The 15,055-nt window shown below is 37.3% G+C and overlaps 1 protein-coding gene across 8 annotated transcripts in view; it reads right to left on the bottom strand.

The window, feature by feature from the left end:
- CPT1B (carnitine palmitoyltransferase 1B) overlaps positions 1-15,055 on the bottom strand; it is a 35,422-nt gene that overhangs the window by 1,587 nt on the left and 18,780 nt on the right. For 5 of the 8 annotated variants that reach the window (XM_070599362.1, XM_070599357.1, XM_070599352.1 and 2 more), the window contains 2 exons: positions 10,545-10,653; positions 8,346-8,725 (listed from right to left, as the gene is read on the bottom strand). In XM_070599362.1, the coding sequence (XP_070455463.1) occupies positions 8,565-8,725; positions 10,545-10,653 (270 nt within the window). In that variant the 3' untranslated portion in view covers positions 8,346-8,564. Of the gene's footprint in view, positions 1-8,345; positions 8,731-10,544; positions 10,654-15,055 lie in introns of those variants that run through there. The other 3 variants (XM_070599351.1, XM_008540648.2, XM_070599353.1) reach the window with 2 other exon arrangements.

Consider the following 15,055-nt stretch of genomic DNA (forward strand, 5'->3'; position numbering starts at 1 on the left):
AGGAAATACGACTATATAGGTAGTACAGGAATTATTGAACTTTTGGAAGCTGGAGAGTCACTTGGAACACCTGTTAAAATGTAGACTGCTGGCACCTCTCACAACTCAAAGAAGATCTTGTCCAGCAGGTTGGGAATGGTGCCCAGGAACCTGCATCTTCTGGATAATTCTGGTGGAGGGAGCCTGCAGACCATCCCTTCAGACCACCTGCCAGCAGGTTCATGGAGCATGGACCTGGGAGTCAGAGCAGAGTTTTCTTCCCAGCTCTCCACTTGCTAGCTGTGTCACCGAGAACAAGTTACTTAAACTTACTAACCTCAGTCTCCTCATCTGTAAAGGACAGACAATGTCCCAATCTCGTGGCTTGCTGTGAAGATTAAATGGATTAAATATGTAAACTGCCTAGCACGTGTTAGGTGCTCGAGAAAGCAGAAACTCTTACTCTAAAATAAATAATTGAGGTGACATACCAAAAACTTATACAGTGAACATTATACTTAATGAAGAAACTGTGGATACATTCCCTTTAAGATTGGGATCAAACAAGGATTCTTCTAATAATGTTACTGGTATTGGAGATGCTGGTAAATGGAACAAAAATTTTTTTAAAAAATAAGAGGTGTAAGGATTAGAAGTTAAGAGAGAAAATTATCAGCATTTGTAAATTATAAACATATATATGAAAGAATAAAGGTACAATAGCTAAGTCAATCTTAAAAAATAAAAGCTAAAAGGGGGGAATATGCCCAATTAGATATCAAGACACCCTTTAAGCCCTATTTTAAAAAATAATGTGGTACAGACAAATAGACCAGTGGAAGAAAACAGTAAACTCAGAGATAGACCTAAGTATATATGGAAATTTAGCACATAATGAAAGTAACACCAAAAACCAATGAAAAAAGGACAGTGTACTCCAGATGGATTAAAGATATAAATACAAAAGGTAAAATTACAATTATAGATCAAAATTTAGCAGGATACCTATGACCCAGGGACTTCTTAAAAATTACAAACCATAAGGCAAAAATATTGGTGAATTTATTTTTATCCAAAAAATTTTTTCAACTAAGGACAACATGGACAAAGTTTTCATACAAATGGTACAACAAAATAAATTTACAATATCTAACTGATAATGGGTTAATATCAAGAATATACAGAAAACTACTTCAAATCAATAAGAATAAGATAAGAAATCCAGTAATTAAAAAATCATGGAAAATAACAAATGTTGGCAAGGATGTAGAGAAATTGAAACCCTTGTACATGCTGGTGGAATTGTAAAATGGTGCGCCATTGTGTAAAACAGTTTGACATTCTTCAGAAAGTTAAACATAGAATTACCATATGACCTAGCAATTCCACTCCCAGGTAATATCCCAAACAATTAAGAACAGGTACTCAAACAAATACTCTTACACAAATGTTCATAGCAGCACTATTCACAATAGCCAAAAAGTGAACACAACCCAAATGTCCATCAATGGATAAATGAAGAAATAAAACATGACATATCCATACAATAGATTATTATTCAGCCATATAAAGGAATAAAGTACTAATATACGCTACAATATGGATGAACCTCAAAAATACTCTGCTAAAGGAAAAAAGTCAGAACCAGAATGTCAAATATTGTATGACTCCATTTATATGAAATATCCAGAATAGGTAAATCCATAGAGACTGAAAACAGACTGGTGGTTCTCAGGTGCTGGGGATAGAGAGATATGGGAGTGGCTACGTAATGGGTATGGAGTGTCTTTTTTGGGTGATGAAAATGTTTTGGAACTAGATAGAATTGGTGGCTGCACAACATTGTGAATGTATTAAATGCCACTGAATGTATACTTTAAAATGATTAATTTTATGTGAATTTCACATCTCAATAAAATATGTATTAAATTTAAGATGTGCGCCAGGCACTGCTGGTGGGAGTATAGTCTAATTCAGCCATTCTGTGAAGTAATCTGGAAGTATTCCCTAAAATTATCACATAAGTCCATAAGCATAGATGTACAAAGATGTTCATTGCAGCATTGTTTTTGGTGATGAAGAGTTGTAGGCAATCTAGGTGTCCATCACGGGGGAGAATGGAGAAGCAAAAAGTAGTGGCTTACCATGGGATACTATAGTGCAGTTAAAAGTAATAGATAAGATGTATACGTGGCTACTCAAATAGGTCTTCATAATATAGTCTTGAGTTTAGAAAGTATACAAGTTGGAGATATAGCACAAGATAGTTTACATAACTTAAAAACACATGCATAAAAAACAAAAGTACATTTTACAAAAACACACAAAAAAGGGATACACCAAACAAAAGGGGGAATGGAAATAAAAGAGCATGAATACATTTTAAAAATAAGTGAGGATTGTTATATGGACCAATGATGGCAACATGCTATGAACTGAGAAGTATGATGTCAACCTCTCTGCCAGAGAACCATAAAGGAAGACTAAAAAATAAAAGCAAATTAGGAAACAACAAATGAGGATCCATTGTGGCAGACAGGGGAATGGAAGAAAACAAAGTCGACTCCATCATCGATCACAAATTGAAAACATACTATACTCTCATCACTGTGCCAGGCAAGTGGGTACCAAGGGAAACAAACATATTCCAATCTATATTTCACTGTTAGCATGGTACTAAACAAGGGAGATGCCAGGAAACTTAAGACAAGCTTTCTCAAAATCCATTAAAAAATCAGGGAACTAAGACATTCATTCTTTTAAAAAATATCTATTGAGCACCTAGTACCGGCCAGCACTTGGCTAGGTTCTGGGGTAAAGTCGTGAGAAAAAAATGTCAAAAATTCTTTCACTCATGACCCTTATGTAATAAATAACAAGAAGTGAACTTACATAGTATGTTAGAAGGTAATACATACGAAGGAGAAAAATAAAGCACTGAAGGAGGGTTGAGAGTGCCAAGAAAAAAAGATTTCCAATTTCAAGAAGGGTGCTCAGGAAAGACTTCTTTGAGAGGGGGTGGCATTCTTTTTTTTTTTTTAAAGATTTTTAAAAATTTTCCTTTTTCTCCCCAAAGCCCCCAAGTACATAGTTGTGTATTTTTAGTTGTGGGTCCTTCTAGTTGTGGCATGTGGGATGCTCCCTCAGCATGGTTTGATGAGCGGTGCCATGTCTGCGCCTAGGATCCGAACCAGTGAAACCCCGGGCTGCGGAAGCAGAGTGTGCGAACTTAACCACTTGGCCACCGGGCCGGCTCCCTAAATTATCTTTTGATGAATACAAGGTTTTAACATTAATGAAGTTTAATTTCTCAGTCTTTTATTGTGTTTAGCATTTTTTGCCTCTTAGGAAATTCTACCCTATCCCCAAAGTCACAAAGATATTCCTCCCTATTTCCTTTCCAAAGTTTTAAACTTATTTTTGATCTTTAAGTTCTCATCATTTCGCAGCTTTTGTGTATGTGGGGGTAGGGATCCCCCACATTTTAAATTTTTATTCTTACGGATAACCAGTTTTTCCAGCTTACTTGTTAAAGTCCCTTCTTTCCTTCACTGATCTACATGTCACCTCTGTTATGTATAAAAATCCTTGTGTGTATATGTATCTGTTTCTGGGCTCTCTGTTTTACAGATATTTCTGGACTTATGATGCAGTTATGCCCAATAAACCCATCCTAAGTTGAAAATATCATAAGTTGAAAATACATTTAATACACCTAACCTACTGAACATCATAGCTTAGCCTAGCCTACCCTAAATGTGTTCAGAACACTTACATTAGTCTACAGGTGGATCTAACAGAAAGCTTATTTTGTAATAGTGTTGAATATCTTTATTGAATACTGTAATGAAAGTGAAAAACAGAATGGTTGTAAGGGTACAAAATGGTTGTAAGTGTGTCAGTTGTTTACCCTTGTGATCGCGTGGCTGACTGGGAGCTGCAGCTCACTGCCACTGCCCAGCATCACAAGACAGGATTGTACTGCACATTGATAACCCAGGAAAAGATAAAAATTCAAAATTTGATGTACAGCTTCTACTGAATGTATATTGTCTTTGCACCGTTGCAAAGTCAAAAAATCATAAGTCAAACAATAGCATCAAACCACCAGAAGTCAGGGGATGTCTGTTGCTCAACTTGTCTGTCCCTAAGCCAATATAACACTGTCTTAATTAAATAGTTTTATAAATAAATCTTGATAATGGTAAGGTAAATCCCCTGTCCTTGTCTTCCTCAGAAGTATCTTAGCTACTTTGGGCTTTTAAGTCTCTCACAAATGTTTTAGAATCAACCTGTCAAGTTCCATTAGGATTTTCATTAGAACTACTTTGAAGCCTTGGATGGAATTTGGGGAGAATGAACACATTTATTACATTAAGTCTTTCTATTCATGAATCTGACTATAGCTCCATTTATTTTTGATCTTTAATATATTAGTCAAGTATTGTAATTTTCTGCATATAGGTCTTGCATATTTCTTGTTAAACTTCTTCCAAGCTAATTCATAGATGTGTGCATGTTACTGTTGTAAGTGGTGCCTTTAAAAAAATGTTTTCTAATTCTTTATTGTTAGTATGTAAAAATGCAATTAATTTTTATATCTTGATCTTATATCCAGCCACCATGTTAAGCTTTATTTCCAATAATATGTTTTTTAGATGTTCTACATAAATGTAGTAGCCTGCTTCCAAGTTGGCCCCAGTAGTCCCTGCCTTCTGGTAGTCACAGCCTTGTGTAGTTTTCTCTCACATTGTAGTAGAGTTGATCTGCGTGGCCAGTCGAATATGGCAAAAGTGGAGCGATGGCATGTAACTTATAAGATTAGGTTATAAAGACTGTATCTTCTCTATAAAGATTAGGCTATAAAAGACTGTACCTTATATTTTGGGCTCGCTCTTTATTTTATATGTAGAGATTTTATATATATATATATTTCTTGGGTCACTTCCTCTAGGGGAAGTTATGTCATTACCAGTCCTATGGGGAGGCCACATAGAAAGCCTCCTGCCAACAGCTACATGAGCTCCAGCCTTCAGTCAAATATCCAGAGATTGAAGCCACGGCCAATAGATTGACTGTAAATTCATGAAAAGCATATCCAGAACCACTCAGCTAACCCACTCCCAGATTCTTAACCCTCAGAAACTGTGTGATAATAATTATTTTTTTGTTTTAAGCTGTTAAGTTTGGGTTAACTTGCTATGCAGCCATAGATAACTAACACAGATTTTGGTATTGGGAGTATGGTGCTGATGTAAGAAAAACCTAAAATGTAGAAGTGACTTTGAAATGGGATAGTGGGTGGAAGCTGGAAAAACTGTAAGGATTTTGAAGAGAGCATTAGTGAAAGTTTAAAGTGTCTTGAACACACTGTTCATAGGATTTTGGACTTTGAGGAAGCTTCCAATAAGGACTCAAAGAGAGGTGAGGAAAATCTTATTGGAAGCTGGAGAGGGAATTCTTGTTACGTAGTGGCAGAAAATTTAGCAACATTGTCATAAGAAGTAATGTGGAAGGTAGAAAATGTACCTAATGAACTATTTATGTGGATTTACCTACATGTCTAACATTTTAATTGTTTTCCATTACCTTGTGCATTTCAGACCTTCCTTCTGGGATCATATTCCTTTTATTTGAAGTGTAACTTTTAGCAGTTCCTTTAGAACAGGTCTCTTTGTGACAAATATTGTTAGTTTTTGTTCATTTGCAAAATGTCTTTACTGTGCCCTCAATATTGAAAGATAATTTTTCTGGATGCATAATTCTGGGTCAATAGTGATTTCATGACATTTAGACATTATTCTACTAGCTCCTGGTTCTCAGAATTGTTGCTAAAAATTCATTCCAATTGTCATTCCTTTGTATGATCTCTTTCTTTCCGGCTTCCTGCAGTTTTTCTCTTTGCCTTTGGTGTTCTGAAGTTTCACTATTATGTGTCCAGATTTGGATGTCATTTTATTTTTCTTAAGATGCGTTTTGTTTCTTGGATCTGTGATTCAATTTTTCATCAGTTCTGGAAAATTCACAGATATTATGTTATTAAATATTGTCATTGTTCCATTGTCTCTAAGATCTTTTTTTCTGAGATCCCAATTAGATATATGTTAGACCTTCTTTGTGTGTATTACAAATCTCTGAATCTTTTCATTTTTTTTAAAGATTTTATTTTTCCTTTTTCTCCCCGAAGCCCCCTGATACATAGTTGTGTATTTTCAGTTGTGAGTCCTTCCAGTTGTGGCATGTGGGATGCCGCCTCAGCATGGCTTGATGAGCGGTGCCATGTGCATGCCCAGGATTCGCACTGGCAAAACCCTGGGCCGCCGAAGCAGAGCACATGAACTTAACCACTTGGCCATGGGGCTGGCCCCCTCTTTTCATATTTTTAATTTATCACTTTTTGATTTATTGTTCTCCAATTGATTATCTCTTTAACTGTTATTGATTTCATTTTTATCTCACAATTATATTTTTCCTTTTTAGAATCCCCACTTGTTTTTTCAAATCTGTCTATTCCTGTTTCATTTATGCTCATCTTTGCAATTGCATCCATTACTTCTTTAATCATTTTATATATAGCTATTTACATTCTGCATCTGACATCATCTACAGTCCTTGGAGATCTAAATGTGTTGGTTCTTGTTTCTGTGGACTTTCAGTCATGGATCCATTCATCTGCTGATGGACACTTAGGTTGTTTCCATATCTTGGCTATTATGAATAAAGCTCCAATGAACATAGGCATTCAGATATCGCTGAGATACTGATTTCATTTCCTTCATTTCCTGGATATATACCTAGAAGTGGGATTGCACACCATACGGTAGTTGTATCTTAAATTTTTTGAGGAAACTCCATGCTATTTTCCATAATGTCTGTACCAATTTACATTGAGCTTTGTGATTATATTTTTGACAGTGTATAGAATATTTCCAACTCTATGTAAAACTGGTACTTCCAACTCAGCATGTCTATAACTGAACACACTTTCCCCCATCTCTTTCCAAACCTGCTCCTCTTTCTGTATTCCAAACTCTTATCCCCTCACTTTTCCACCTCCCTCTTTCATTCAGTGAACTCATGTTCATATTTGAGTCTTAGCTGAGAAGTCATTTACTCTAGGAGGCCTTCCTTGGCTCCTTATATTAAATTAGGTTCTCCTTTTGGCTATCCCATAGCACCATGTAGATTATTCAGTCGAAATACTCATCAAAATCTATTGTAATTGCTTGTTTAGTTATTTTTCCTCCTTACATGACCATCAGCTTCAGGAACAGGGACCCTAAAACAGTACTGCTAAAGGACTGTACATTGGGAAAAGAGACATATTCAGACCTTTTGGGGATTACTGGACACTGGCTCTGAACTGTCACTAATTTCTGGAGACCCAAAACATCACTAACAGTCAGAATAGGGGCTTATGGAGGTCAGGTCATCAATGGAGTTCTAGCTCAGGTCTGCCTCACAGTGGGCCCAGTGGGTCTCTGAACTCACTTTGTGGTAACTTTCCCAGTTCCAGCAATGCATAATCGAAATAGAATGACGTAGCAGCTGGGAGAATCCTCCTATTTGTTCCCCAATCCGTGGAGTGAGGGCTATTATGATAGGAAAGGCTGAGTGGAAATCATGAGAACTGCCTCTACCTGTGAAAGTACTAAGTCAAAAGCAACTCTGCATTCCTGGAAGGATTACAGAGATGAGTTCCACCATTAAGGACTTGAAAGATGCAGGGGGTAATTCCCACCAAATTCCCATTCAACTTGCCTATTTGGCCTGTGCAGAAGACAGATCTTGGAGAATGATGGCGGATTATCATAAACTCAGTCAGGTGGTGACTCCAATTGTAGCTGCTGTTCCAGATACGGTTTTGTTGCTTCAACAAATTAACACACCCCCTGGTACCTTGTGTGCAGCTATTGATCTGGCAAATGCTTTTTTCTCTATACCTGTTAATTAGTACAGACCACCAGAAGTAGTTTGTTTTCAGCTGACAATGCTAACAATACATCTTCACTATCCTAATTCAGGTACATCAATTCTCCAGCTCTACTTCATAATTTAGTCAGCAGGGACCTTAATTGCTTTTCCCTTCTTCAGGACATCAAGCTGGTCCATTACATTGACAATATTATGCTGACTGGACCTGGTGAGCAAAAGAAGCCAGACACAGGAGTATACACTGTGTGATTCCATTTCTATGAAACTCCTCTAGGCAAGAATATCAATTGTTGCCTGCTGCTGGAAAAGGAGGAGTAGGAACTGACTGGGGAGGGGCAGAAGGAAACCTTTTGGAGTGACAGAAATGTCCTGTATTTTGACAGTAGTGTTAGTTATACTGCTGTATATATTTGGCAAAACTCAGTGAACTGTACACTTAAAATGTGTTTCTTTTATTATTTATAAATGATACCTTAATAAAGGTGACTTAAAGAACACTATTTATCAGTACTTATGGGTTGCGGTAAAGGATATATCCAGAGATAAATCCACAGCCCCAAATGTTTTCCTGATTTAAAAAGGAACAAAAGTGGGGCCAGCCTGGTGGCGCAGTGGTTAAGTTCGCACGTCCTGCTTTGGTGGCCCGGGGTTCACCGGTTTGGATCCTGGGTGCGGACATGGCACCGCTTGGCAAGCCATGCTGTGGTAGGTGTCCCACATATAAAGTAGAGGAAGATGGGCACAGATGTTAGCTCAGGGCCAGCCTTCCTCAGCAAAAAGAGGAGGATTGGCAGCAGATGTTGGCTCAGGGCTAATCTTCCTCAAAAAAACACAAAAACAAAACAAAACAAAAGGAACAAAAGTAAATGAACAAAGCATTCAAATAAAAGCTTCATATATAAAATTAAAAGGAAAACAACAAACTGGGAAAAATATTTACTACAATTTTGAACAAAGACTTTATAGTTTTAATATATAAAGAGTTGTTACAAATCAATAAGAGATTCTATCACAAAAATCTGCTATTTCCTTCTTGTTCTCAGTGCCAAGACTGACTAGCTCCTTTTTAGTCTTTAGTTCTGCAAAAGCTTTGTAATTCATCTTCCTGCCTCCAATCTTCCCACTCCAAACCATCCCTCACACTTTTACCAGAGGTATCTTTCTAAAACACAACTGTCTTCCTTGAAATCCCAAATGGCTCCTTATTACCTAGATAAGAAAGGTAAAACTCTGTAGCTTGGCACTGAAGACCCTTCTTCTCATCTTTCGGCCTCTTCTTTCTTTGGCCTGCCACCTTGTGAATCCCATGCGCTAATCTCGCTCCTTGAGTATGTCAGGCCTTCTCTCACGGGCACACGGCCTTGGTTATCTCTTCTGCTGGATTGCCCATCCTCTCTACTCCTGGCACCCCCACCTCATCTGTCCAATCTCTACCCCTTCCCTAATGCTCTGTTTGAAGCCTCACTTGCCTCCCCAAGCAGTCAGACTCTCCTCTGCTCCCTCCCCAGCACTCAGTGTACACCATTATCAGCACTTGCCACAACACAATTGTAATATAAAATTAAAATGTTTTCATTTTAATTTATATATTTAAATTATAATTAGCCTCGATGTCTGTTTCTAGCCCCCACCCCCTTCTACTAATGAAGAAGCATCTCTATTCAACTTTGTATTCCTAGAATAGCACAGAGTAGGTGCTCAGTAAACACTGTTAAATAAGAGAATATTTAATTAGATTGAAGGAATTATATAACTTACTGTGGAAAATGAATTATAGAACTTTTTTAAAAAGGTACTTAAAAAATATGTAAAAACCTTTCAAGTACATAGGCAAAAAAAATTGCAAACATTTCTAAAGTAGAAATTTTCTAAAGTCTGTTGTAATGAATGGAGATTATCTGCAAACTAAGAATGTCCTTAAAAATAGTTTGTTTTCATTTGAGTAGAGTATGCATGCTTTCTAAAATTTGTTTTACATTATAATTTTCTCTGGCAAAACTTAGGCTCACAAATTATAAGAATTATACATATTCTGAATTAGTAAAGAACAAATTGAAGAAATTATAATGGTATTACTACCACTGCTGGTTGACACTTAGTGGAAACATGTGGAATAAAATAAAAGATTAACATTCTTTTCCAAAAATGGAGAAATTTTTTCAGTTGTATTGCTGCTTTATTCCACTGAGCTGTACCTCACATTTCAGCACCTTACTAGTCTTGGCACTATTACTCTGAAATCTTTTTATTTAAACAACTCACAGAAAATGTTCCAATTCTGTTCACAGGTATTATATTAGCATCATTTATCATTTGCTGAGTACTTGGGCTTGGGTCCAGCACTGTGTCCAGTTACAAAAGAAGAAATCACTATTTCTGCCTTCAAGAAGTTAACAGAGCAGTTGCAGAAATAAGATGCAAACAAACATAAAATAATCAGAAAACAATTCAAGGCAATATTCAGTGGTAAGTGTCAAATTTTGTGACACAGTAGTTCCATGGTATAGAAGTTGAGAGGTGGTCAGGGAAGGCCTTGTTAAGAAGGCACTTGTTTTGAGCTCAGAACTGTAGGGAAGATCTGAGCTATTGGAAAGAAGGGGGAAGGTCCTCTCCCTGGGAAAACATCCTACCTGATATTTTCTCCATCTCTTCCAATAGCTTTTCCAAGTCTTTATTCAGGTCTGACAGCATTTTTAGCATGTTGTCATAGTTTCTTTCCCCAGGGTCAGAATCAGCCATCTAGACAGTGCACAGAAAGAGGAAGTGAAACAGAGCAACATTTCAATTCTGGCTCCACTATTCATAGCTGGGCAGCCAAAGCCAGAAACTTGAGGTCATCTTTAATTCCTCCTTCTCTTTTCTTCCTAACCTGTCACTAAAACTCACCGATTTTATTTGTTCATGGAATAAACATTTAATCATCTATGGGTCAGGAAGGTCCAGTTCTTGTGAGCCACCAGTGAACTGAAACTTGCCCTTGTGGAGTTCATAGCTTGGCCCAGCTCTTTAAAGTCTCTCCTATCAGTCTCTTTGCTGTCTCTCCAAGAGTGCTGCTTTCATTGAGGGCCAGTACTTATAGATTTACTGAGCACCTACTATGTGCCAGACACCTACTACAGCTCTGTGATACTGCAGTTTATTTGTGGATCCAGAAAGAAAAAACCCATCCTCTCATGGAGCTTCCAGTCCAGGGGGATAATAAACAAGTTAACAGATTTGTAAAGATAATTGCAGTTTGTGGTCACTGCTACAAAGAAAATAAATAGAATAAAACAGCATGGTGTAATAAAAAGGATCTTTCATGGGGAGGGTGCTTTAGTTTATAAAGTCAGAGAAGTCCTCTCTTTTTTTTTAGAGAAGTCCCAGTACATAGTTGCATATTTTAGCTGTAAGTTCTTCTAGTTCTTCTATGTGAGCTGCTGCCACAGCACGGCTACTGACAGACGAGTGGTGTGGTTCGGCACCCAGGAACTGAACATGGGCTGCTCAAGTGGAATGCACCAAACTTTAACCTCTAGGCCATCAGGGCTGGCTCAGAGAAGTCATTTCTAATGAAGTGACATTTCAACTGCCACTTGAATGACAAAAAGGAGTTGGCATGTGAAGACCTGGGGGAAGAATTCTACACAGAGGGAATAGCTCAAGAAAAGGTGGGAGTGGCCCTGGTGTGTTTTAAGGAATGGAAAGAAAGTGTAGAATGAGGTTGAGGAGAAGAGTGGTATGAGATGAGATCAGCTAAGCAGGCAAGAAGTTTGGTTTTATTTTGAGTGTGAAGGAAAGCCACTGGAGGTTGACAGCAGGGGATTATGTGGTTATATTTTAAAATAATGACTTCAGCTGCTTGGAAAGTAGGCTGTTGCAGAAGACTGAGAAAAGGCAAGAATGGGAAGACCAGTGAGTCAGGAGAGCACTAGAGTAGTCTAGAGATGACAGTGGCTTGGACTAGGTGGTAATGATATAAATAGTGAGAAGTGGAAGGCTTTGAGCTATATTTTGGAAGATGAGCCAACAGAATTTGGTAGAGGATTTGATGTGTCTAAGTTTGCAGGGCCAAGTAATAGGAAGAGAAATCAAAATGACTCCTAATTTTGGTGAGAACAACTTGATGGATGGTGGTGTTATTAACTGAAATGGGGAATACTAGGAGAGAAGCAGATTAGAAGGGAAAACAAGTGCTCTATTTTTAACAGGTTAATATGAGATGCCTATTAGGCCTTCAAGTGGAGACTCAAATAGGCAGTTGAATATATGGGCCTGGAGTTCAGGAGAAAAGTTGGACCTGAAATATAAAGTTTGGAACTAATGGTACAGGCTCTCTCCACCTTTTACTTGGACAACCGTCATGGACTCCTAACTCGTCTTCCTGCTTGTAGCTTCATTTTGTCCAATCCATTTTACAGTTCACCTCCAGAATAACCTTTCCTAACATGCAAATCTGACCATGTCACTCTGTTTGAAATCCTTCAATAGCTCCCTATTTCTTTCAGGATAAAATAAATCTCTTTACTATAGATATAAGATTCTTTGTAATATAGCTCCTGACTGCTCCCATTTTCCTCCAATTCTGAGTTGTGGCCAAACAACTGAAGAAAGCCTTGAGAGATTCAGAATTTAATGAGATATTATTTAAAATCTACAAGAGTTCTATATTTCCAAGAGATGTGATGAAAAAAGATCCATGAAAATAACAAAAAACTCTGTAAAGTTAAAAAATCTCTACAGTTTTCTTACAAAGGAGCTAAAGAAATGCAAAATGGAATAAAATTATGCTATCATGTGGTAGTTACAAAAATCTGTGTGAAGGTAAAGAGGTAGGTAATGACACAATTCATACCTAAGTTGTGTGGGCTACTTGCTCAATCCATTAAGTTATAAAGTTCCAGTTTTATTTTTTTACCCATACATTCAACACATATTTATTGAGCACTATTTTAGATACTGAAGACACAGCAGTGAACAAAACAGATTAAAATCCTTGGTCTCATGGAATTTATATTCTAGTGGGGAGAGAAGACAATAAACAATATTAATAAGTGAAATAAACATAAGGAAGGGATAAGTACTAAGGAAAAAAACTCAACCAGAGATGTAGGGTGGGAGTGTGTGTAGGGCGGGGCTGCAATTTAAATAAGTGTGCAGGGAAGGCCTCGCTGAAGTGATTTTGACTAAAAATCTGAAGAAGTAAAGGAACGAGCCATATAGATATATGGGGAAAGTGCAGCCAGGCAGAGAAAACAGTAAGAACGAAGGCCCTGTGTAAGGAGCCTGCTGGATGAGCCGGAGGAAGAGCAACAAGGGCAGTGAAGTTGATATAGAGAGAGTGAAGAGGAAAGTAGTAGAAGATGAGGTCAAAACAAAGGGGGTGGAATTATCGTGGACCTTGTAGGCCACTGAAATGACTTTGGCTTTTTCTTTGAATGAGATGGGAGCCTGGAGGGTGATGATCTGATTTACATGTTAATAAACCACTAGGTTGAGAATAGCTTGTGCGGACATGGGTGAAGGCAGGGAGACTACTTAGGAGGCCACTGGAATAATGCAGGTGAGAGATAATAACAGCTTGGATCAGCATAGGAGTGATGAAAGTGTACGAAGGAGGATGAATCAGGGTATATTTTGAGGACAGGGCTGACAAGATTTGCCAATGAGTCAAGGTGGAGTCAGGGACGATGATAAGGTTTTTGACTGGGTGACCAGAAATGGAGGTACCATTAACCGAGAAGGGGGAAGACTAGAAGAAGCTCGTTTAGGTGGGGAAGAAAGAATTCAGTTTTGAACATATTAAATTTAAGATACCTATTTGGCAGCCAAGTGGGGATGTTGAGTAGGCAGCTGGATAAATGAATTCAGGGGAGAAGGTAGGCTAGAGATAGAAATTTGGGAGTCATCAGCATACAGGTGATACTTAAAGACATGAGAATGGGTGAGATCAAAGGACAGAATGCAAATGGAGAAGAGGCCAAACATCAAGATCAGGGAGATTCCAAGGAAACAGCCAAAGAGACTGAGAAAGAGGGGCCAGAGAGGTAGAAGGAAAATCAGGAGAGTCATGTTCTGGAAGTCAAGTCCAGACTCCCAGAGAGGCATTGGATCCCAGCCAATGTCCTCTGATCATTATGAAATCTCAGCAAGCTGAGAAGACAACTTTAAAAAGTACAAGAGAAGGGAACTCCAAAAATTGTGTGGGATAATATGAGTACTTCCTTAATGGGTGAGTAACTTATCATGCTGGGAAGGTAGAGAATTAAGATAGGAAATGTTTAAGAGCATAAAAAACTGGAATTACTGGGAATATTTGGTATTTTGTGCTTTTGTACGTTTAAGAGAATTTGGTCTATTAGAGTAACAGGTCAGCTTTGTCATTCTGGTTTAAGATGTTAAATTGATTATGGGTTGTAATTGTAAATCAAAATCTTAGTAAGTTTATAAAGAGTTTTAGGACATGTAAGAGAAGGTGAGGTTCATCATATTTATAAGTCTGACTTAGGATATTTATAAGAATTATTTAAGAAAGTGGGAAGTTTTGTTATTAAGACAATTGAGGTACCAAAGAAATGGAATATAGTAATTTATAATTAAATGAGTTTAAGTTTGTAAATAGATCAAAAACATTAAGTTACTATTAAAATTTGTTAGACCTAGAATAAGATTAAGAGTTTAGAATAAGATAATCTTACTTAGAAAAAAAATCTAATAAATAATCTTATTTAGAATAAGATTTATAAACTAAACAAATGCTCAAGGAAGACTGGATTTTTAAATTGTAACTTTAATAAAATATTAATTTTTAAGACCAAAGTAAACATTCAAATAGTCTTTTCTCTGCCTAAATAATGCCTTTAAAGGCATCAAAGCTCATGTTTATCAAAAGCTACCCATGTCCTCACATATACCCTAAGCTTCAGTCATATTAAATATTTAATTTGGTAAATTTGGGTATCTACTATATGCCAAGCAGTACTACAGAAACTGAGGATTAAAAAATAACTAAGTACACAGTCCCTGCCATCAAGGAAATCAGTCTGGTAAAAAGAAACTTGTTGTAAAGCAAGATTCTTTGAAAAGCAATAGCCATTCATCCAAAAGTCCTTGCTCAGTCAAACCAAAGCCTTCTGACATAAAATGGCCCGTATAGCCACAT

The sequence above is a fragment of the Equus przewalskii genome, chromosome 29 (genome assembly GCF_037783145.1).
Source record: "Equus przewalskii isolate Varuska chromosome 29, EquPr2, whole genome shotgun sequence".
Lineage (NCBI taxonomy): Eukaryota > Metazoa > Chordata > Mammalia > Perissodactyla > Equidae > Equus > Equus przewalskii.